Raw genomic sequence first — 22,781 nt, 5'->3', positions numbered from 1 at the left:
AGATTAAGAGGACAAATCATTTTCCCTGTTGATGGCTGTGGATGAGCCTGGACACAGAAAAACTGGTGAGGTTCTGCTTTGTCAAGATGGGGAGAAGTCTGGCATTCCATAAAGGGGGGATTATTCTGTCTACATGCCATGAAACTATCTTGCTTTTGGTGGGTAAGCTAGAGGACTGCTCTAGTGGTGCAGATTCACAGAGTAGGCTCTCCAAGTTATTACTTATTACTCTAGTCAATATTCTGCAAACTCCCTCCCTGCCTGACTTTCATCCAAGTTCTTGCAAACTAGGAAAAAAAAGTTTTACTATTTACTTCTAAAATGCCTAAAGCACAGTCTGATAGCTGGTGTGTTCCGTAGGGGGGAAATCCTAACCATAACTAGCAGTGTCTGAATCACTATGAAATTTCAAACACTTTGAATCGGAAGGAGAACAAAGCGGGTTTCATTTAACTTGCATACATTTCTCACACAAATACAGAACTTTCTTCCCACCTCTGCCACATCCCAGCTGAGGTGGGAAGAAAGGTAAACATTGGGCTCAATTCTCCATTGTCTGGGCACCTTGTGTAGTTTTACACCAATCCATAATGGGTACAGAACACAAGGTGTAAATTATTACACAAGGTGCTGAGCAATAGTGAATCTGATCCGTAGGATCTAATTCTCCACTTACACTGGTTTTACATCAGTGCATGTAACTCTGGTGATTTCAGTGGAGCTACTCTTCATATATGCCAGCATAAATCAGAAGAGAATCTGGCCTACCGTATCTGGAATAAAGGAGAGGTTACCAGATCCAATCCTCAGCTGTTGTGAATCTGTGTAGTTACACTGAAGTCAATGCCATTACAACAATTTAGCTCACCTGTACAAATAACACAAATACAATCAGGGAAGTAGCTGAATGGGATGTTTACACAATGCCTCCTCCCAGCGGGGAAAAAAATTGCAAACAAGCTGGGAGCTGTTAATTTCTCAATTGATCAGAATCCTGTAAATTTTAAAAGTGGTGTATAGGATTTACCAACACAATTCTGATTTAATGCTGAAATTAGTCAGCTCACTCCCTCCCAGGGACTGTTTTCTTTTCGGCTGTCATTTGGGAATACCTCTGTTGATTTGATGCTACATTGTGGTGTAACTGATACGGGAATCTAGCTCAATATAAACATTAACGATGCAAACACTTCTGCATGTGAATAACTACTTGTTAGTTTTGGCGGTATTGGAGTCATTTATGCCAAGCAAATCTTTCTAAATATTTAGAAGTTTAGTTAAAGGATTACTGTCCAGGTAAAAATCATGGCTCTTTGTCGGGTGTAAATTTACTTCACAGGGAGGGAATATTTTTACTGCAATGGAGCTACACCAGTGTATGCCAGCTGAGGATCTGGCCCACATTTTAAAAAGAATTCCAACCACAGTTATCATATGCTTAAATTCTGAAAGTTTAAGCTTTTTCACTAGTACAATACAGTTGTGTCTGGGTTTCCAACTACATGGTGGAAGATTTACATTACACTAAGAGGATAAAAGCTATCTGAAGAAAAAACATCAAAGCATTGACACTTCCTGTTAAATTTCATCTCTGAATTCTGTTCTTGTTTACATTGGCATAAAGTATCTGTAACTTTATTTAAATAGTTATTTCAGATTTACACTGGCTCAAATTAAGAGCTCTTGACAAATCTGTATCTTTTTTTAATTGGCAATATCCCTATTGCTGCTACATCCATTTTCCATGAAATCTGAAGACTGTTGTTCAAGGAAAGAAAATGTGATAATGAGCTGTGGTCTTTGACCTTTGGTTGCTAGGTTTCCAGCCAAAGCACGATAAGGACTGCCGTAGCTCTCAGTAAAAGGCACCATGCTTCGTTTTACCATGCCAGCTTTCTCTTTGACAGGCTCAAGCAGCTGCGGGTTTCAACACTGTTTACATTTGCTTGCTTGTTTTGGGCAGTAGTGAGCTATGAGTCCATGGAAACTGCAGTCTCACTTTTCCCCACATCATTTCCATCATATCATTAAGACACTACTGAAGTCAACGGCTTTAGACACATACCCACACCATCCACTCACAATGCTTCAGTGTAGACCATAACTTTTTTAGATGGAATCAACATTCTGACAGCACAGCATGCATGAAATAGGTCTGATTCAGAATGGCATAAGAGTAGTAGATAACTTTGTGTACACTTGTGTCTCAGATGGGGATTACACCATTTTCAAAGGGTGACTCCCCATACTCTTTGGAGAAGCTGATTCACACACAATCAAAGGCAAAGCTCATAACTTACCTTCTTGATGTAAAGTCTTCCCGGCACTCATAATGGCGAATGTTCACTTTTTTTTAATACTTGCCACGTTTTGTTTTGGTTTTGTTGGGATTTTTTTTGCTGCAATACAGTTAATGGCAGCTGACTGATGAAACATTTGGGTGTTCTGATACTCCATGATTTGCAAAAATTCAGCCTGTTACAAATGAGCTAAACTTCGTAATAGCTTGTGCATTCCCAAGAGATGCTTGTCACGTATGAACTTTTCAGATTCATAGATTCCAAGGCCCAAAGTAATGACTGTGATCATCTAGTCTGATGTCCTGTATCACACATGCCACAGAACTTCCCCCAAACAATTCCTAGAGCATAGCTTTTAGAAAAACATGTGGACCCTTCCTTCCGTGTCATTTAATTGATTAGCACAAGGATACTGAAAAACTACAACTGCTGTTCCTTCCGTTGGCACTAATGCAACCTTGAGTAGGCCAAGAAGTTCTCTAAATACTCAGGGGCAGATTCTGTCCTTGCAGTCCTGTGAGATTGGTGCAAGATAAGAACAAGGCTGTGTCTACACCAGGAATGCTTTACCGGTATACCACACACAACTATGCCGGCAAAGCCGTGATTTTAAAGTGGTATAGCGAAACCAGCCCCTGCCCACACTAAACAAGCAATACTGATACCAGTTCAGCTTTGCCAGTATAATTGTGCCTATGGTAGGGGTTTCAGCCAGCACAGCTGTCAGTCAGGGATCATACCTAGCAGAATTCTGTAGTGTAGACACAGCCAAAGGCCTATCAGCGGCTTGTATTTATAAGCATGGGTAACTGGCATCAGTTGTGCTCGGTCTGGTAACTGTACACAGTGCTCAAAGGCTGTAATTTAACACTGCTTAAAAATGGGTGGTTTTACCAGGACTTTGGTTTTTAGAGGCTCCACTTTTTATGTGTGTCTTTATTTTCACATTATGGCCTCGATTGAGTCTTTGTGCCTAGCCCTGAGTATAAGGAAGTGTGAATCTGTGCTGCCCAGGAGGAGCCGTGAGAAGGAGCTGGGACTCACAATTTCCATCTTGCTCTCTCTTGCCCTGCACTGTCTCTGCCACTGTCACACCTGTTGGCAGTAGGGAAAGTACACAGCCCCTGCTCTGTCCTCTCCACTCCCTTTCGTGCCCAAGCCAAGATGCATGCAGAAAAGTGGCAAGTAAAGCTGTGCTAGTAACTGGCTTTTAAGTAAGTGGCAAATTCAACAGATATTTGTGATGTGTTGGGCCTCTACATTTTTGGGGGGGAAAAAAAGAAAAGAAAAGCCAGAAACTTTTCCCAGCTCTATTGGCAAATCTTAGCTACCCTTCACATGCATATTAGGGCTAGGCACAATCTGGTGATATACGTCTGTTGCTGTTGAATCTTTAACCTTTCGTTTTGAATTTTTTTTTTTTTTGGTGTTGGTGGCGTTAATGCCTTTGGCTAACACCCAGGGAAACGCAAGCAAGCACATGAAGAAAGAAGGCTACAGAAAATGTGAGCTGCATAGGGATGAAGTGTATAAGATTTTGGTTTAAATAGGTTCTATAAGGAAATGGAGAGGAAGTCAATGTCTTTTTGCAAGAACTGGGAGTTTGAACCAATTCCCATATCCTTTCAATCTCATTGTGTTACATTCACTTCAGTGATTACAATGATCAGGGAATTTTAGCCAGGTGAATTTACTTAGACCAAGTCGAGAAACACTCTCAAAAGTAATTTTTTTTCACAGCTGCATCACATCCCTGCTGTATAAGGTTACTTTGAATCTTTTTTGATGTGGTTTCATAATCACCACTGGTCAATGATGAATCATGGAAATTTTGTATGAAGTCTGCAACAACAGAGAAACCAAACTTGCCTTAAAATTTAGTTCATGCTTGGCAAAACAGTTGCAGAAGGGTGATGCTGTCCATGGACATGGAATCTATAATTCCAAGTATTCACATTTTTGTCACTTTACAGCTTTATAAGAAAGGACCTTGGAAATTTTTTCCACAAAAGTTTGTATAAAGAGTTAGTGTTAATACTTCTGCAGATATTTAGATCTTTTTAGACCAAAGGTTGTGGGCATGTCACTTCTGAATAAAAAAACAAAAACCCACTCTTTTGTTCTTCTCCTATTAGTAGACCAACAGTTAGTCCAATTTTCCATTCTTTTGTAGTATTTTATAGTATTTTCTTTATAAATGTGAATGCATCAATATTGCTCCCCCTACTTCTCTTACAATTAAAAATAAGTGATAGTTAAGTGTAGGCAAAGAGAATGTAAGAGAGCTTTCTGAATATGTTTACCCCTAAAGTAAAACACTAATCACCCAAGCTACCAATTCTGGCTTGCAAATCTATTGATTAAAAAATTCCTTGTTGCAAATTTGCTTGCCACAGAGACTCCAGTCGTCTGCAACAAATCTTTTCAGGCTCATGACCCCAAAAGTTCTGTGGCACTGGCCCAGGGCTTGTGTTAGGATTATCAGAGCAGCCAAAGGGAAGAGTTTCTTGTCTGACTTCCCACTACCCCTCTCCTCCCAAATATAACTCCCCCCCCCCCCAAAAAAAAAAATGGTAAGAACCTTCAGGCTACCACCTGTTCCTCCTCCTGCAGAATTACATTCCTGCTGATTGTTCTGGTGTCAAAGCATGCATAGTGGCCTACATTTGGAACTGTGTACAGTGGGATCTCCTAAGATGTGTGAGAGTTGTGTGCATCTTTTATAAAGCAGGATGTCCATTCCCTTATTCTTTGTCTAGTCACTGGCTTTCTCCCCAGATTAGGGAATTACCAGCTCTTGGTTCTGGGCTCCATTTATTGTCCAAATCACGGCAAACTCACAACAGGAAACAAAACTTCAGGGTGGGGCTTTCTACCTAGCCATGACACCCAGGCTTAGCATCAGGAGTCTTCCTTCCTCAAGGACTACTGTAGGAGACAGCCTGTTTCTGCAGCTTCTCCCTGGAATTCCCTCACCTGAGCCACTTGCTGGATTTTATAATCACTTACTAGTTACTTTCTCAACTGGATCTGATAATTGAGCAGGGCTAGCTGGCCCCAGGCCTCACGCCAGTTTGTCTTTTTTGTTTGCTTTGTTTGGTGTGGGAATAAATTAGACTTGCACCCCTTGAATCTATGCATTTAATGGCAGAGGAATGGAAGATCCTGCCACAACCCACATCAAAATACATTCTCTGTGACCAGCTATTTGCTTACAGTGTAGTTTCCTTCTTGATTCCCATTTTTATCTGTCCTTTTTGCTCACCTTCTCTTTCATTGTCATTAGGGATCTTCTTCGTAGTGACACACCTTCTCCTTGTTCTTTCAGAAACCTTTCTTCTTAGACCTTGTCTACATGATGGGGTTTTTTTGTTTGTTTTTTTGAAAATTAGGTGCACTAACAATTGGGGAATAACTATTCTGAAATAATTGTACCCACACAGCCAGCTTTTGCCTACTTCCCTTGAATCAAGGCATACACATGGCACTAATTCGTTTCAGAAAGCATTCTGGGCAGGCATCCCATGGTGCTTTGTCCTACTGCTGTGCTCTGTGCATTCTGGGATTTTTCTGAGGGTACACTGTGGGATACCTACTGGAAATCTGGGGCTTGGGGGTCACATAAGTGAATTTCCATGGTTCTGCTGCTCGCATTCTATGATGCAGCTGTCTTCTGAAAGTCAGTACCGCGTGCAAGTCAGCACCAACTGGCTGCTGTCCGTTGGCAGGGAGTGAACGAAGTGGTGCACCGCAGTCCAAGCACTGTTGTACCTGGAATCAAGCCTCCAGTTTACTTTAGGAGCCAGCTGCCACACTGCTGAGCCATTTCAGTAAAGCGTGAGGAGGCTAAAATTGAACTACTGATTGTAGATAAAATTTGCCTGGAGCAGCTTAACTCTATGGAGGGCTTGAGAAACCAGCCCTGATCGATGGGAAAGGATGACCAGAAGTGAGGCAGAATTTCAGGATATCAAAGGGCATTTTCCTAGAGATCTGTGTGGAGCTACCGTCAGTTTCAACTTCTCCATTGAGCTCCTTTCAGGAGTATCATTAATGCCATGCAAAAAAGATAAAATTGGGGAAGACAGCAGACCACGTCCTCCTCTTCTAGTGGCATGACTTGACCTACTCTGTACATCTCTGATCTTTCCTCTTCCTAAGAGTTATGATGAATATCCCAAAGAAATTAAATACTTAATTTCAAAATTATGTTCCAAATGGTCTGTCTATACCAACATCAGGAGCATACACCGAAGATTTATTGTGGCCAAGCTCAGAATATGTGGGGTTTTTTTCCTTCTTTGTTTTAGCTCATGGAGTCCTTTTGGTTGCATGAGAATCTCAGATTTATTCATTTTAAGTGTTTGTATTTCTTGGGGTTCTGAAGAAACTTTTGGAACCATGACCTAAATGTACTTTAAAAATCTCAGAAACCAGAAGGCAAATAAAAATAACCTAAAAGTGTAAACTTTTTTTTTTAAATCATGTTTTAAGCCAATTTCGTACCTTAAGGATCTTGAACACTTGAGGTTGCTGGTATTGTATACTAGGTGTTACACGTTCAAACATGCTCACTCTTACGCACACTAGGTACTGTTATTTTACTGTCTCTCAATAGACACAGGAAGTAGCCACTATACTGATTCACGTTCAGAATGGTTTATACACATTAAGTGCTAGCAAACATAATGTTTCCCCAGTGAAAATTTAAGTTCTGTTACAAGGAAATAAAAGAATGGTACTAAAACGTCAGAGGCAAAACAACCCCAAAGAGTAAGATACATTCTCTCATTTATTTCCTTTTGATTAAGTGAGGCTGATTTCAGAACTTGAAATCCTATTGCCACGTTGTAAAACATCCGCAAATGTGTCTGTACAGCACCAGTTCATCGGCTGTGCCGCAGTCTGCAGCATATTTAGCAATGTCAGATCTCAAAGATAATGTGTGACTTTCACACTAGCCCAGTTCCAGTCCCTTGCTTTTACGATAGTGGTATGTGCTTGGCAGTGAAGTGCCGACAAGCTTTGCCCTGCTGGAAACTATTACAAGGGCCCTGAGTTTCTTCCAGCCGGATTAATTTATATCTCCTCATTAACAATATATGTGCTCACAGAAAAAGAAAAGTTACTGTCTAGACAACCAAGAGCTCAGGAACTGGAAAATTACTACAGTGCAAGGTATGGTAGTAATTTCCCTTTAAAACAACATTCCTCCCAGTGTAATTCTGTCATTTTGTAATTTTAGTATTAATGTACACATAGTATATAAAAGTTTTATGGCTTTTTCCTCACTACCCAGCAGCGTTTACCACCTGCCCCAGTAATAGAAAAGCGTTTAAACCTAGCTCTTTGTGCAGTGGTTTATGTTGATTTTAAAAAATGAATTGTAAATATTGGTATGAATAAAAAAATTAATATTAACACTTTAAAGTATTCATTGCTAGTAAATTGCAATTGAATGTGAACTAACAAGCCGTTTGGCTTGGGCACATCAGCCATGGCTGGCATGATTAGCAGCTTGCCACAAACATTCTTTAGTTTAGTGTGTCCTGGAATTGGTTGGAAGGGATCCATAAACTGTCACTAGGTTTTATTCATAGTTCACAAATAATGAAAAGTAATTTTCTTCATATCAGGACGCTTAAGTGTGCAGGGAGGTACATCTGTGTAGTAGCATTTTTAGACCTTTTGGAAGCTGTAGTAGACACTGGACATTTCCAGTGCTGTTGCTGCAGGGAATCAGTGCTACATTTTCTATGATTTGCGCAGATTTTTTTCATACATAGAGCAGGGGTGTATTCGTCCCAGCAAAAGTCTGACTGATTTCAACAGAGACAGCATTCCATCCTCTATTGTATGACTTTTCAGTCCTAAATTCATGGAAAACCAGGAGTGATCACTTCAGATCAGCTGGATGAAGCTTTGAATAATGTTTTGTCATTGTGATCGATGCCTGGATAGTCAATCCTAATATTAAACAAAATACATTGCTGTCCTGTGGTGGCTGCTGAGAATTTCAAAAGATGCTCAGTTGAATTGATTATGTAACCCGTGGTATTCCTTTTAAATAGGGAGAAAAAAAAGAGACGCAGACTTGGGTCCCGATTGTGCTCCAAGTCATCTCAATAGCAGAGCACTTACAGACTTCATGGGGAGCAAGAACAGGCCCTAGGCTTCATTCCATCACAGCTGAATATTTTGATGGCCTCCCATACTGGAGGTTTTTCTGTTCCATGCTGCCACATTTTTTCTTGTGGCTCTTCCCATGGGTACGCAGATCTTTGAGGCACCCCACTGCCACCTACCCTTAATGTGAGACAGCCTTGTCTGTGCTTGCCAGGCTTCAACCCCCCCAGCTCCACTGGCCATGGGCCACATAAATGCTCCCCATTAGGCCTTGCAGGCCCCATTGTCACTCTTTAAGCACATCCCAACTGTCAAGGCCTCTGAGCAGCTCCCTGGAGTCTCCAGTCGCTGGTCCATTTGCAGTATTCACAGATTTGCTGCTTCCAGAGAAGCAGTACACCCCAGCATACCAGTTACACATCAGATCACGGCTTTGCTTAACACACACAACTTAGATATAGGTATCGTGAAATCAAGTATAAGGTTATTTAACAAAGCACAGAGATTCGAGGAGTAGCAAATAGAAGTATTGGAAACAAATGGTAACATATAAAAGCAAAATCATAACACACATTTTAGTGCCTAGACTTAATTAACAAGATACTCTTGTGTCTTGTAAAATGTTACTTACCTCAAGTCCTTGCAGCATGTACAGTCAGGCTGGCTATGACCGTAAGACATAAGACAGACATGCTCTTAGCTTGGTCCTTGGTGAAGGATGCCCTGTGTTGCCCAACATCTAGTAGTCTTATCTTTTGTCTCCATTCATAAACAGTACACCGCATGCTGTTTTGTTTCTTCCCGTAGATTTTTTTTTTCTTTTAGATTTTGCAATCTTTCAATTGGCCTCTGGCATTGTATGCAGATAGGTATCCATTGTGAGACATACACTGCACATGTGGCCAGACGGGGAGATGAACGTCTGTTACCTCCTCCCTGAAAGGAATATGTCCAAGGTACGTCACCTTCTGGTGACCTGCCTTAACTTCTAGACCGTAAGAACATAATTTTTCATATAGTTATGGCTCCTTAAATATTATCCGCACACACATGGCGCAGTTATTATGCTGACAGTGGGCTATTGGCTCTCGGTAGAGATCTCCTGTGCCACCCTTCAGTGAACTATTATGCATCTATCTAACCCAGGGGATCCCTGTAAAACCCTGGATGCCTCCCCCCCGTGTCCTCTCCCATTGGCCCCAAGGGGTCTGTGGGTCAAAACATTCCAATAAATGTTAGTCCGATGGAAATCTTATCAACCCCTCTCCCTTTCTCTTTGCATCCTTGTCTTCTGAGCCAAGGAGCTTTACTTAACAAGTCAAAGAAAACCCTTTACCAACGTCTGTCTCAAGCTAATGAATATTTGCTGAAGATTTATTTGAGTAGCAACAATTTAGTTATACTAAGCGTTCATCTTTTAGGAACTAGCTTTCAGAACTTTACCACTCTGTGTGGTTTTTTTGACGGTGATGGTCTAAAGTTGCTAAATTTCCTTCCCTGGGATTACTGGCTAGAGCAGCTGATAACAGCCAAAGCCATGTAAAATATTTTCCAGTCTAATCTAGTGAGGACTAGTGGGTTGGTTGGTTTGCTTGTTTTTTAAGATACAGATAATTTAAAAGAAAATATGCAACGCAAAGATAAGCATGGCATCACAATACTATAACATATCACTAATGTAAGAGTATGTTAAAAGCACTTACATATTGAGATACCAAAAACAAGATGAAGAATTCGAGTTAAAATATATTTCCATAAGAGAATAGATTAGCTGTAGTGACATACAGTTCTCCTTTGTATTCCAGTTAGAGAAATTCTCTTTAATTCTCCCTCTCAAACTTATTGTGTAATGTTGTTAGCCCAGAACAGTGATGTGTTCCCTGCCTGAAATGGCTGCCCCATAGTATATCAGTGTGTGCATCCGGTTTGTAAAACATCTTGGGAACCTTCTATAAAAAGATATGATTATTGGGTGTAAGGTAAAGACTGTATTGTTATATTTGAAGAAAAATGTGGAAGAGAAGCAGAATTAACATTCTCAAACCTATCACACCTGTCTTTAAGTTTTCATTTCCTACAAAGTCTCATCCATAAGAGTGACTATTCCATTTCTTTCTCTGTCATACACGTTTTAGATCTCCCTATCACGAGGAATAATAAAAATGGTTAATCTTTGAATTTAAATATAAAATGTTAGGCCAACAAGGCAGTAGCTTTGTTTAAATCTGCTGCTCAGGAGAATTGGCATTCCAGGCAGCATCTCCATCTTAAGGGCCTGAAATCCAAATCAGAGTGAAGTCAGTGGAAGAAGTGCCGTTGTTTTCAGTGGGCTTTGGGCCAGGTCCTAACTCACTAATTTTCATAGATTTTAGTTGTTTCTTGGCATGGCAGTAGACTACACAGGGTATAACTTTATGCACTAGAGCCCTCAGGGGAAGTGCTCAGCGCCTTCCACCCTCCATGGCACTGGCTTCAAAGGGTATGAGGGTGTTGTGCAACCTGCAAGATTACAGGCACCATTAGTGTGCCACAATACATCTGCACCCTGCTCTGTACTCTGCATTTTTTCCTTGGGTAGCTGTAAATCATACTATTGAGTTGAGTGTGTGTCTTGTTGCTGCATTTATCTATTTTTTTTAAATAGTAGCAGTCGTAGTAATGGGCTTCAAAAAGACCTGCAGCTTTAAATACCTCAGCTGCAAAGAAGCTGTGCCGGATGCTGGAGGCTATTTCCACGCCCCCCATGGATTCCCTGACAGAAAACAGAAATTTCCCCAAAACATTAGCTGAGCAAGTTTCCCTAAAGAAAGTAGATGCTTTTTTAGAATTCAGCCCCGTGTGTGAAAACAGCTGCTTGTGCTGGAGTTTAGAAGGGTTTTGTATCCCAAGTTGTTGCGGGTGTTGTCCTAAGAAAACAAACTGTTCTGTATTTATACATGTATGTATCTGTGGTGCAGGGTTTTGCATTAAGGGCAATTATAAGACTTGGGGGGAAGAGTGGTGGTGTGGAGTACGGCGCCAGCAATGAATTAGTGGTAAGAGTGAATGAAGTGAATGGAATGAGAGACTTGACTTGAGAACTGTACTTGGTTCAAGGGGCAGTCACAGGATTCCAGTCCCTGTGAGAGTTCCCTTCTCCCCTTACACACCTCTCCATGAAAAAATGGCTACCTGCAGACCATGTCGCTGGCCATGTGCTCAGTTGCTGCATTGTCATGGTGTAGCACCCACAGAAATGGTTGGGAGGGAAGCCTCTCCACATGAGGGGGAAGCTGCTAGATTGGTTTCCATCCCATAGAGAGGCTTCAGTAGGTGCAGATGCAGGCCAGGGGGAAACAGAAGAACTGATGGTGGTAATGAAACGAAAGTGCTGTGTTCAGAAACCAGAATAACTCTCCTTCATGAACATAAGATAAGCGAGAGTAGTTGGAAAAATACACAGATTAAGGGGGGAGAAGAAAACAGGGTGGTGGGGTTTTTTTTGTTTTTGTTTTTTGTTATGAGTGGAAGGGAAATTCCCATAATGAGTGGAAATTTAAAGAAGAAACTAATGGATGACAGCAAGAATGAAAAAATGTCAGTGGGGTCATTACATTAAAGAAATGGAGATAGTAAGATAGGTGGAGAGTTGTGATTTTAAATCTAGGAAGAAGCTGCTGCAAAGCTGAATGAAGTTATTCCGTAATCTTAAAACAATTGTGGCAAGGTTTCCACTCTCTGGGAGATGACTGGTCAGATTATCTGCCCGAGAACCTAAGGGCTATGGCTGAAAGGATATATTATTCTGTGGCTTAGCCACAAGCTCACTTGTGGAAGCTGCAGACAAAGCCAAGGTAGGAAACTGGCTAGAGAGCACAACGCTGTGCTGCTGTGTGGCTGGTGAGGAGGAGAAGCTGCTGCTAACTGGGGAAGCTGCAAAACCTCAACCAATCCATAAATGTTTTGATTTCAACCCTCCCCATTATGTGGAGGCACAGATTAAAAAAAAAAAAAAAAAGCCGGAGGACAACTGACATAATGGAAAAATGAAGCTGTAAAGGCATCCATGGTTATGCATAGCAGTCCAGATTTGAAACAGTTTTTTTTTTTTTTTTTTTTTTGAGAAAACTTAAGACCTCCAGTTAACTACAACCCCTGGGCTAAATTCTATCCTGCTGTTACATCATTGACTTTAAAATCAGTTGTGCCCTGGGCTGTATTTTGCTCTTGGGCTGTATCCTGTGGATACTGGAGTTACCAAACTATTTGAAAGCCATCTCATATTGCTGAGATGGATAGTTGAATGGGCAACATTACTTGCCATGCCACTCAGCCTATTTGATACACTGCAGCGTGGTGGCTGTTACCAGGAATGCAGTGGAGCCTGTGACCATAATGCTTAGTTAGCCATGGTTATTTCACAGTACAATCACTCTCCCAAATAATTATGGCTGATCTGGATGACAGCATCTTGCTGCACTAATTGGATTAGTGTTAGAGCCCATATGCATCCACAGATTATGCCACCATTTAAGTGCATCACTCTGCTTGTGAGAGGGGTGCAACAGAGAGACTGTGGAGAGAAAGCATCTGAACTAATTCAGAAGAAACGTTAAGTAGCAGCTAGGAATGAAAGCTGCATCTGACAGCCTGCCTACTCCAGATTCAACTTCATCCAGTAACAATCAATCTCCTGGGAGAACATAGGGGTCTCTGGACAGATATCTGCTTTGACACTGATAAATAACAAATGAGACTCTTGCTATTAGAGTTTAAGTACCAAATGATATAGGACAGATTACATTGTAGAGGAGTTGTGCTACCTTTTAATCTTCAGTTGTCCATGTTGCTGCCAGCCTGGAGGAAGCTAGTTTTATAAAACAAGATTTACCATTTGATTTGAAAGATGAAAAACTTTGTCAGTTGTAATTAAATACAAGACTCTCCTCCACCACATGAGCCAGACGCTCCTGGAAAACAAGAGCAGATGCACCTACCCAGTGTATTCTGCCCCTCCCCGTCCCCCATTAGACCAAGCTGGACTGGAGATTCTGAAGTCGAGTTGTTTGTCAGAATTTTCCATGGGAAGTGGTGTGGATTTCTGACCAGCTGTTTTTCCTCTTTCTAGGCTGAATGAGCCTAATCTTAAGCACGTGACTATTCCTGCTGACCTCAGGGGGACTGCTTATCTGTGTACATTTACTCACATCCTTGAGCACTTTGCTGAATTGGGGACCTATTACTAGAAAAACAACTTGGCTGGGTTAAGTTTGATGCATTACACCTTCCAGACTCTATTGTCTTTTGTATGAATTATGTGGCCCTTTTTATGAATTAAGCTTGAGTCCTCCTGAAATAGTTACCAGTCCTGAAATAGTTTTTTTTTTTTTTTTAAATTAAAGCCAGTTATTAATATAGTGAAGTAAAACATTCCGATGTCATGGAAAACCAAATATTTTATTGTATGCATTTCTAAAGCACTTAATGTGGTGCCTTACTTTGGACTGTATAGTCTAGAACAGTGGTTCTCAAACTTTTTTTTGCACGGCCCACTTGAAAATTACGGAGGGTCTCAACGGACCACTTAATGATCTTTCCAAATGTTGTTTGTACCGTTAGCTAACTATTGTAAAGTGCTTTGGATAAAAGCGCTATACAAAAAAAGCCCTTAATAAACAACTTTTGTTGTTCTACAGATAAAAGCACACAACTCATATTTTAATATCAGTAGTCTTACCCTTCTAATTCAATGGATGTTCCCTCTCTGCCTTGCTGCAGCAGCCCCCGAGCTGCGGCTGGGAAGGAGGTGGGGGTCTCTCCACCACCACAGCAGCCACAGAGATGAGGCTGGGAAGGAGGGCCCTCTCTCTCCGGCAGCCACAGCCCTGGAGCTGGGGAAAGTCGCCTCTTTCTCTAGCTGCTGCAGCGCTGCACATCCCAAATTCCCCCCACCCCCTGTTCTCACCCCACTGCCCCCTCCCACTTACCCCCTATTTCCCCCAAGGCCACCACCTCACCTTACATGTGTGTCTTCGCCAGGGTCCAGGCACCTAATTAGTGGAGCCGCAGGGTGGCCATTCTCTTGTGTACGGCCACCCAGGCGCGCACCTTAGAGGGAACTATCCGTGGACCACCTGAATGGAGCTTGTGGACCACTGGTGGTCCACAGACCACAGTTTGAGAACCTCTGGTCTAGAACTTCAGCTGGTATAAGTTGGTGTGAGTCTGATATCGGTGGAGCTTGTACTCCAGCTGAGAATATGGCTCTAGGTACTTGTAATATATATGGAATGTAGCCATTGTGCATTATGGTAGTTAGACTGGGTTAAAAGAATGATTATTAGGATTAGAGGCACATCACTGTGTAATTTTGTGGTTCTAATTAGTTTTGGAGTGAAACTACAGAACTTGTTGCTTCACAGGCATCCCATGATCCCAAGGAAAGGAAGGCAAGCATGCGGTTATTAACAGGGAAGAAAACTGTGCCATTCTTCCCTGTGATACAAGCTTAGTTTAGTGCTACTAAATGCTTCCATCATTTTTAAGATTGCCAGTACTATAAAGAATGCTGTACTTTGGCAGCGTAGACATGCTTTTCTGATAGAAACACTAACATAATGCAGGAGAGCTTGGCTGAGGTCATAGTTGTGCGACAGCATATTCAAGAGAGAGGTTGTGCCTGGCCCTGCACAAGGGGAGGGAGAAGGCAAAAAGAGCCTTCTCTCCCCCTTCAAGCCCCACTGTCGCATGCCTGCAGGGGCCAGGTACAGTTCTATGGGGGATTAGAAACCAGCAGCATTAACCTACCAAATGGGGCCATGGGGAGGCAGTGTGGAGCTGGTGGCTGGCCTGGAGTTGAGTGTGTGCTGCATCCTTTTACAGGACTAGGAAGCTGCTACAGCACTGTCTCCCACACACAGTCCTCAAACATTGCTCCTAGGGCTGCTGCTGTGGTGTGGCCTCGCTTCCATCTGTCTCCACCTCCATTCACCGTTGGGCCCTGAATCTGTTCCCTCATATTGAGGAAAATGTCTTCAGTTTTCTTTACCTGGAATGCCCAGAAGAGCAGAACAAGAAATGAATTAATGTTACTAGGTGCAGTGATATTAATCCTTTTATAAGAAGCTGAGACACCCGCCCCCTCCCCATCTTCCCTGCCAGTACTTTGAGGGAGAAGAGCTAGTTGAGCCTGTCTGAAAGCTTCTCTTTTGCATAGTTTTCAACAATGTATAAATATGCCAGGGTAACACAGTGTTCTCCTGTTACAGCATGCTAGCCATCTGGAGTGGAGGATGGTTTCCAGTTAACCAATGCAAATGTGGGTGTCAGTCCTTGTATAAGAGAGATGAAAGCATTTCTAGGTTTCTAAGACCTTCTAGTATTTTACAAAGAAGTGGTGATGTCTGTTAAACAGCAGTAGCAAGTCCAATTATTTAATCAAGTGGTTTTCAATTCCTTTCTCTAGGAGTGCATCATTGATGAGGATTGTGAGACAGGGAAATATTGCCAGTTCTCCAGTTTCGAATACCTATGTCAGCTTTGTAAAACCCAACATGCAGTAAGTGTACCAAATTCTTGTGTGGTCTTCAAAAACTGTCTCACCACATAAAGAACCATTGTTAATGGCCATAGACCAAAACTGATATAGATCTATTGGTTAAGTTCTGTTGGGGGGGTCACATCAGCAAACACTGAATATGCATACACAGAATGCTTTTTCTTGCTCTGCATATTCTTGTGTCTGTTATAAGGATTCTATTCACTGGTGGTTTAGGATTCAATCCAACTCCTGTTCACTTCAGCTAGAGTTTAGACACTTATAGAAAAGAATTATTGTGACTTTGCTGCCTAACATGATAAAAATGACAAGTTGCACATTGCGCCCATACACCTACATGAACATGCTCAATTATTTCTTTGTGTAACTCCCTCCCACATGGGTCATTACGTGTTTGAATCTGGGAACTTCAGAGCAAACCTCTGCCATTTGAGCTAAAGGATTAACTCCCTCAGCTGGTAGCAATAGTAGGTTATCTTCTAGCATTGACAGCCCTGCGAGGAGGTAGTGCTCCTTGTGCTTAAAAATCGGCTAAGAGTCAAATAGAGTCTTTTCATTAATGTTTTTAATCTCCATATCCAGACGTATTTTTCATTCATATTCCTTTACTACAAGGAACCTGTGAGTAATCAAATAATATATCAATATAAAAGATACACGGTGCATATAGGGTTGTCTTCCGAGGTATGTACCATTAGTTCCTAGGACAACAGCTTTCCCAATGTACTATCTTTCTCCAGAGACTTTGCTTCTCTCTTCCCTCCTTTGGGTGGAAGTTGGTCCTTTCTTTTAAACCACTTGATTACCAGCTAGAGGGTGCAGCTCTGCTTTAAAGTGATTCAGATCTCTCTGGGATCTAGTTTCCCCTTTGCAGTTAAGGTTAAACACATGAGTAGTCCTGTTTCAACCAGTGGGATTAGTCACATACTTAAAGTTGAAAACACACGGAGAGCTGCTTGCAGGATCTGGGCCCTACCTCTGTGCTTATCCTTACCAGTGGTTGCTGTGTGCGTCAGTGCTGAGTTCAATGCTGGTGCTAAAAAGATAATTTTGTTGCAGTGATTTTTTCCCCCCTTCTTCTAAGCCTTGTTCCCGAGACATTGAATGCTGTGGAGACCAGCTTTGTGTCTGGGGTGAATGTGTGGAAGCTGCTTCAAAAGGCAAGACTGGCACAATTTGTGAAAATCAACATGACTGTAATCCTGGGACATGCTGTGCTTTTCAGAAAGGTAAACTGCTTTTGCTTTTTTATTCTATTCATTTTATAGCGCAGGAGAATCTTCAACTCAGCTGAAGTAGCTAAATCTCTGTGTAAATTAATGGGTAATTCTCTCCTTTGCTCTGTGTTACTGTGGAGTGTGTTGTGATAAAGCCTTTAGAATGCAGTTAGAGTTGGGAAGGAGAAGGCGCTTTCTACAGGACTGCATTACTGTGAAAGTGACATATACTTCAAACATTCTAGATCGGAATGGTGTGAGCAAATAGAAGAGCGCAGGGTAGAGTGTGTTTGTAATGGGCAGCTACAGTCATTTGAAGGCAACAACAGCCTGGCCCAATTTTCATACCAAAGGAGAAACCTAGTGTGTGTTACTTTTTGCCTTGTAGAGTGGAAAATATTTGAGATTCTCAGTTTGCTCTGTCAAAAAACACTTTTGCTTCCCCTGAACAGCCCTTCCCCCATTAGAGAGAGGGAGACCACCAGTACAGGCGATTGCATAAATGTGAGGTTCTAGCGTGAACAGCTGTTGGGTATTACAATGCACTCCAGTACACAACAGTGTCCTGCGTAGGACATGAACTAGAAGGGCACTACAGAACACCCCATTAGCCACAAGAGAGTCTGAGGCTTACAGAAGTGAAGCTTGACATAGTGAAGGACAAATGAGAAATTTGTTCAGGCCTGGGCCTTGCTCTTTCCACCCAGTCAACCCTAAGCCTTTGTCTGCTTATCCACGACAGTCTCGTGTGTCGCCCTCATGCCCCTCCTCCCTTTTGCCGGACGAGTGCCCAACCTCAACTTTTCCTCTAGGCCGGGGAGACCCTTTTTCTATGTTACTACCTATAATGGCCTCTCCCATGACCAGGAAGCCGCCTCACATCTTTGGACTTCAGATGACTTCTGCTGCCTAGAACCATTGTAGCAGAGTGCTGGGAATGTCATGTGGAATAGGAAGGCAGCCCATTTCAGGCACTGTCCAAGTTGAGTCAGTTGGGTGTATGCAGTTTTGCCTTGTTAACTCTAAACACAAAGCACTATAAAGGAGACTTTCAGCTTTGCAGAGAACAGTTTTATATTATTTCCTTGTTCATCAGGATTTTCTTTATTTTAAAATACCTACAGAATTTGGTGAGCTTCAACAGGGACTCCTCTCTAAACCCCTCCCCTAAGAAGAAACAGGAGCAAAGGCGTAACTTCGGCAAGTCTTCTGACTGCTAATATCACTTCCCCAAGTGGGACTCTTATCTTGCTCCTGATCTCATAGAAGCCAGTGGCAAAACATCAACTGGTTTCACTAGTGTAGGGCTGGACATACAGTGAGGGGAACACACGTTCCCTGAACCCCAGTTTCCTCTGTGATATGAGCCAACAATAATTGCATCTGAAGCAGTACAATTCCAGTATCGTGCTGAAGATGATTTCAGCAATACAAACCCTTCACGGCAAATTTGACTCAAGTCAAAGTTAGATCCTGACTTGATAAAAAATGCTTAGATAAAAAATCCTGTAGCTGTAGGGGGAAAAACTAAAGTTGATGAAAGAGGTGATTATTTTCCTCCACAGAACAAAGGTACTAAAGCTTTAATGAAGGTACTGTTTAAATACCACCACCACCTAACTTTTATGTAGCTTTTTTTTTTTTTTTTTTTTTTTTTTTTAAATCGGTAGGTCTCAAAGTGCTTTACAGAGGTCAGTATCATTATCCCCATTTTACAGATGAGGAAACTGAGGGAAAGTGATTTGCCCAAGGTCACCCAGCAGGCCAGGAATAGAGCTCCTGCGTCCTAGTCAAGTGCCCACTCCACTAAGCCCCGCAGCCAGAACAAAGGGGCACTAGTGTAAATGAGAATCAGGCTTAATATATTATGTTGTAAATTCAGATTTACAGAAAATCTTACAAAATACACCAATCTCAGTCCTCGAGTAATTGCAGAAGATTTGTTGCAGGTTTCATTCTTTTAATCATTTTGGTTAATTGTGATCTTAATGGTAAAAGTCTGTTGTATAATCTTAGAAAAAACAACCTGCTCTTTCATGAAGACTTCTGTTGTCTTTTTACATCACTTGCTACTGTGAGAATGATAAATGAGGCCTGGCAAAGGATAGGCCGTGACAGGTCAATAATTCAGTTTTCCCAAATATTTCTAAGGTAAGCCCCAACAGCTGTAGGAAGTTAACTTTCTTCTTTGAGTAGCAACCCTGTGGGTGATCCACATCTGCCTCAATATGGAAAAAAAAAATCTATCCTCATACCCACTCCATGCAGAGACTTCATCAGGGCTACTCTAGACACCTCCATAGCCAGGCAAACTTGCCCAAGGACAGATTTACCCCAGTGTCTAGTTTTGTTTCAAAGATACAAAAAAGCCTGCAAACCACAGCATGGACTTGTCTACGACTTGCGGGCTATATGGCAGCCTGTACTTTTGTGATACTCTTAGTAAGGCTACACTCTGTCTTCAGCCTGCCTAATAATCATCTATAACCCAAGGAAACAGTCTATGTGAATGGGTGTCAGTACCTCGGAGGGTTCTCTACTCTCTCCGTTGGTGGAAAAATCTACGAAAGGTGTGAGAGTTCTGTTCCTGCAGCATCCTCCCGCAAGGACCGCCACTACATACTGCTTTCTGAGGGGCACTGCCAGAACCTCAGCTTCACACTCAAGGAAGATACCCTCCTGAGGAGTCTATCCTCCATATCAATACACTGGAGCACTGAGAAGTTTGTTACAGAGGCAAGCACTTCCTATCCCACATCAAGGGCCATGCAATCAGCATAATGCTGGACAACAGAGTAGCAGTGTGTATTAGATCAGTTGTCAAGGAGGTGCAAGATCCCAGGCCTTGTGTGCTGAATCTATAAAACTATGGCTCTATCACACTGCATAAAGCGCTGAGATCTGTATCTACGAGGACTACAGAACACAATGGCGGATTCCCTCAGCAGACATTTCAGCACCGACCACAAGCGGGAGCTGAACAATGAGGTATTCTGAGAGACCCTAGAGAAGCCTTACTTGGGGCTATTCAGACAGGTTTCTCTGCAACTCCATTCCTTGGCTCTGTGTACTGCTTTATACGTCATCTGGCTCCATTGTTGCTGAAAGTCCTGAACAAATTGAAACAAAAAAAATTAGTTGACATCCTCAGAGTACCATCTTGGCCAAGGCAGACGTGGTCCCCAGAACTGATCCACCTCAGCCAGGAATTGGAATCAAACGCTCATCTGAATCTGTCAGCACTTGACTTCAAGGCTACTGGATGGCTCTCAGATATAGAGCAAGATTGCTCCCCAGATGTACAAATCCACCATGAGACCTCAGCTTAGTCCTCAAGATGCTGACAAAAACTCCCGTTTCCTTCTTCATCAGTCCCTTAAGACCATGTTCCTCATAACCATCACCTCAGCCAAGAGAGATGGGGAGCTTGGAGCCTTGATGGTGGACTCCCTGTACAGTGTTCTGTCAAGACAAGGTGACGCCATGTTCACACCCTCGCTTCCTTACCAAGGTTTCCTCAGAATTTCACATCAACCTGGAGATTCACCTTCCTGTGTTTTATCCCAAGCCTCGCTCTTCAAGAGAAGAGTTAAACCTTCAGCACACTGGATGTAAGAGCCCGTGTCTTCTGCCTAGGGAATACTAAACCCTTTAGGGCTTTACATCTCAGTTACAGAAAGGACAGGTGATTTCCAACCAAAAGACTATCCAGATAGGTTACAGGGTGCTCCTTAACCTGTTATGAAGCCTCAGAGGTTCAACCCCCTCCAAGTCATTACTCATTCCACCAGAGCTCAATCTACCTCAGTAGCCCTGCTGAAAAAACACCTGGTGAGGCTGAACTGGTGAGGCTGTTCCACGATCTGCCTCCTCAGCAGCCCCCTCCTCTCATGATGGGGATGCTGCTCTGGAGTCTCCTGAAGTGGCGCACCCATGGGGACACTATTCAAAGGAGGTGGCGAGGACACACTGTACAGTAACTGGAGTTCTTAAAGATGTATCCCCCTATGGGTCGTTCAATACCCACCCTTCTTCCCCTCTGCTTTGGAGTCTCTCCTTGGACTTCCATGCTTCAGAAAACTGGAGTGGTGGTGAATCCACATCTCCCATTATAGCCTTGTATCGGGGCATGAGGGTGTCCATGGCACAGGCACGCACTCATAGTTGACAAAAATCTTTGATCAAGAGTGCACAGGTGTGCACATCCGGATGTGGAGCACCTCTAGGAACACACATCTTGAAGACCCCCCACTTACTGTACAAGCTAAGTAACTTATCTTTTCCATTTGCCTCTCTTTTTTTTTTAAAAAATGGCAATGCAAGGGCTTTTGTTAATTAAAAAGTCACCGTCAGGGAGCGGGCTCTGTGTGTGTGTGTTTTTGTCAGGACCTGATATTCCTGAAACTCCTGTACTTCCAGAGTTTCTATGGATGTATATTGGAGTGCTTTCCTTTTCTGGTTATCTTTGTTTTCTGTGTCAAGAGTCCCAAACTGCACAGCATTCTGGTAAATAACTCCTCTCTCTAAAGGGTGAATTTCACCCCTGTGCAGAGGGTCAGCATAAGGCCTCTCCAACCTAAGTCCCACTTGAGTCCATTTTGATTTTTTTGATCTGTCACTATAGTTTGGTTTTGGTGTAGACTTTTTTTATAGCAGGGGGTTTCCTAGATTGATTGATACATTTGTTTGTGGTGACTTCTTGTAATCATGCCTATTTTTTGAATAACTGCAGTTCACATTTAACCCTTTCAAAGAAATCAAAAAAAAGTAAATTGGAAAACAAGATACATGCTCTTGCACCCAGATCGAGAACCAAAAGATCCTGGTAGGTTTTAACAATTTCTGTTCACTGCTGCCTGCTCTGCAGAGTGGCCTGGGCACGGTCACCCATTGTTGTAAAATGCCTCACTCACTCTTCAGGTGAAGGGCATTACAGAAATGCAGAGTTATCCATTTATTGCTAAATTGTTGCTGGCCTTTTGATGAAGAGGATGGGGATTGTCAGAGCCTGAACATGAGGCAAAGCCACAATATAAATTATTTGAAATCCTACTCCTGGCTCACTGTGAATCTTTCCTATGCAGAACTGAAAGTTACACTGTGGATCAAAAATTGTCACGGGTTTATCATTTTTGCATGCAGATCTTCTGTTTCCTGTGTGTACTCCATTACCTGCAGAAGGAGAACCTTGCCATGATCCTTTAAACAAACTCCTGAACCTGATCACGTGGGAACTGGAACCAGATGGAGTGCTTGAGCGCTGCCCATGTGCAAGTGGCTTGATATGCCAGACTCACAGGTAAAGCCTGGGAAGGATCAAAAGCTTTTTTCAATGGAGACTCTTTGAACCCTTTCAAGGTTTGTTTGTGTGAAATTTCCCCACTCTGCACTGAGTTGCAAGCTGCTCAGTGTTGTGAGGTCTGAAAATCTTGAATGCTTTCTTCTCCACTAACGCTGGAAAAAAATCCTCACGGTTATAAAAATGTCTAAAGCCTTTTGCATTGTCCTAACACACACTGCTATTCCTGCCAGTCAGGAAGCGTCTACTGGTATTTGTGTAGTCATTATCAAGGGGGTAGTGGATTGTCATTGCAGGTGGTG

General features: G+C 42.4%; 1 protein-coding gene across 1 annotated transcript in view; it reads left to right on the top strand.

The window, feature by feature from the left end:
- The window catches only part of DKK3 (dickkopf WNT signaling pathway inhibitor 3), a 45,880-nt gene that overhangs the window by 21,951 nt on the left and 1,148 nt on the right, over positions 1–22,781 (top strand). The window contains exons 5-7 of the mRNA XM_084630745.1: positions 15,871–15,963; positions 17,048–17,192; positions 22,323–22,479. Coding sequence (XP_084486871.1) covers positions 15,871–15,963; positions 17,048–17,192; positions 22,323–22,479 — 395 coding nt within the window. The remainder of the gene's footprint in view (positions 1–15,870; positions 15,964–17,047; positions 17,193–22,322; positions 22,480–22,781) is intronic.

The sequence above is a fragment of the Lepidochelys olivacea genome, assembly GCF_965140295.1.
Source record: "Lepidochelys olivacea isolate rLepOli2 genome assembly, chromosome: 6".
Lineage (NCBI taxonomy): Eukaryota > Metazoa > Chordata > Testudines > Cheloniidae > Lepidochelys > Lepidochelys olivacea.
The sequence above is the reverse complement of the archived record's forward strand: the minus strand, read 5'-3'. Positions and strand labels throughout refer to the sequence as shown.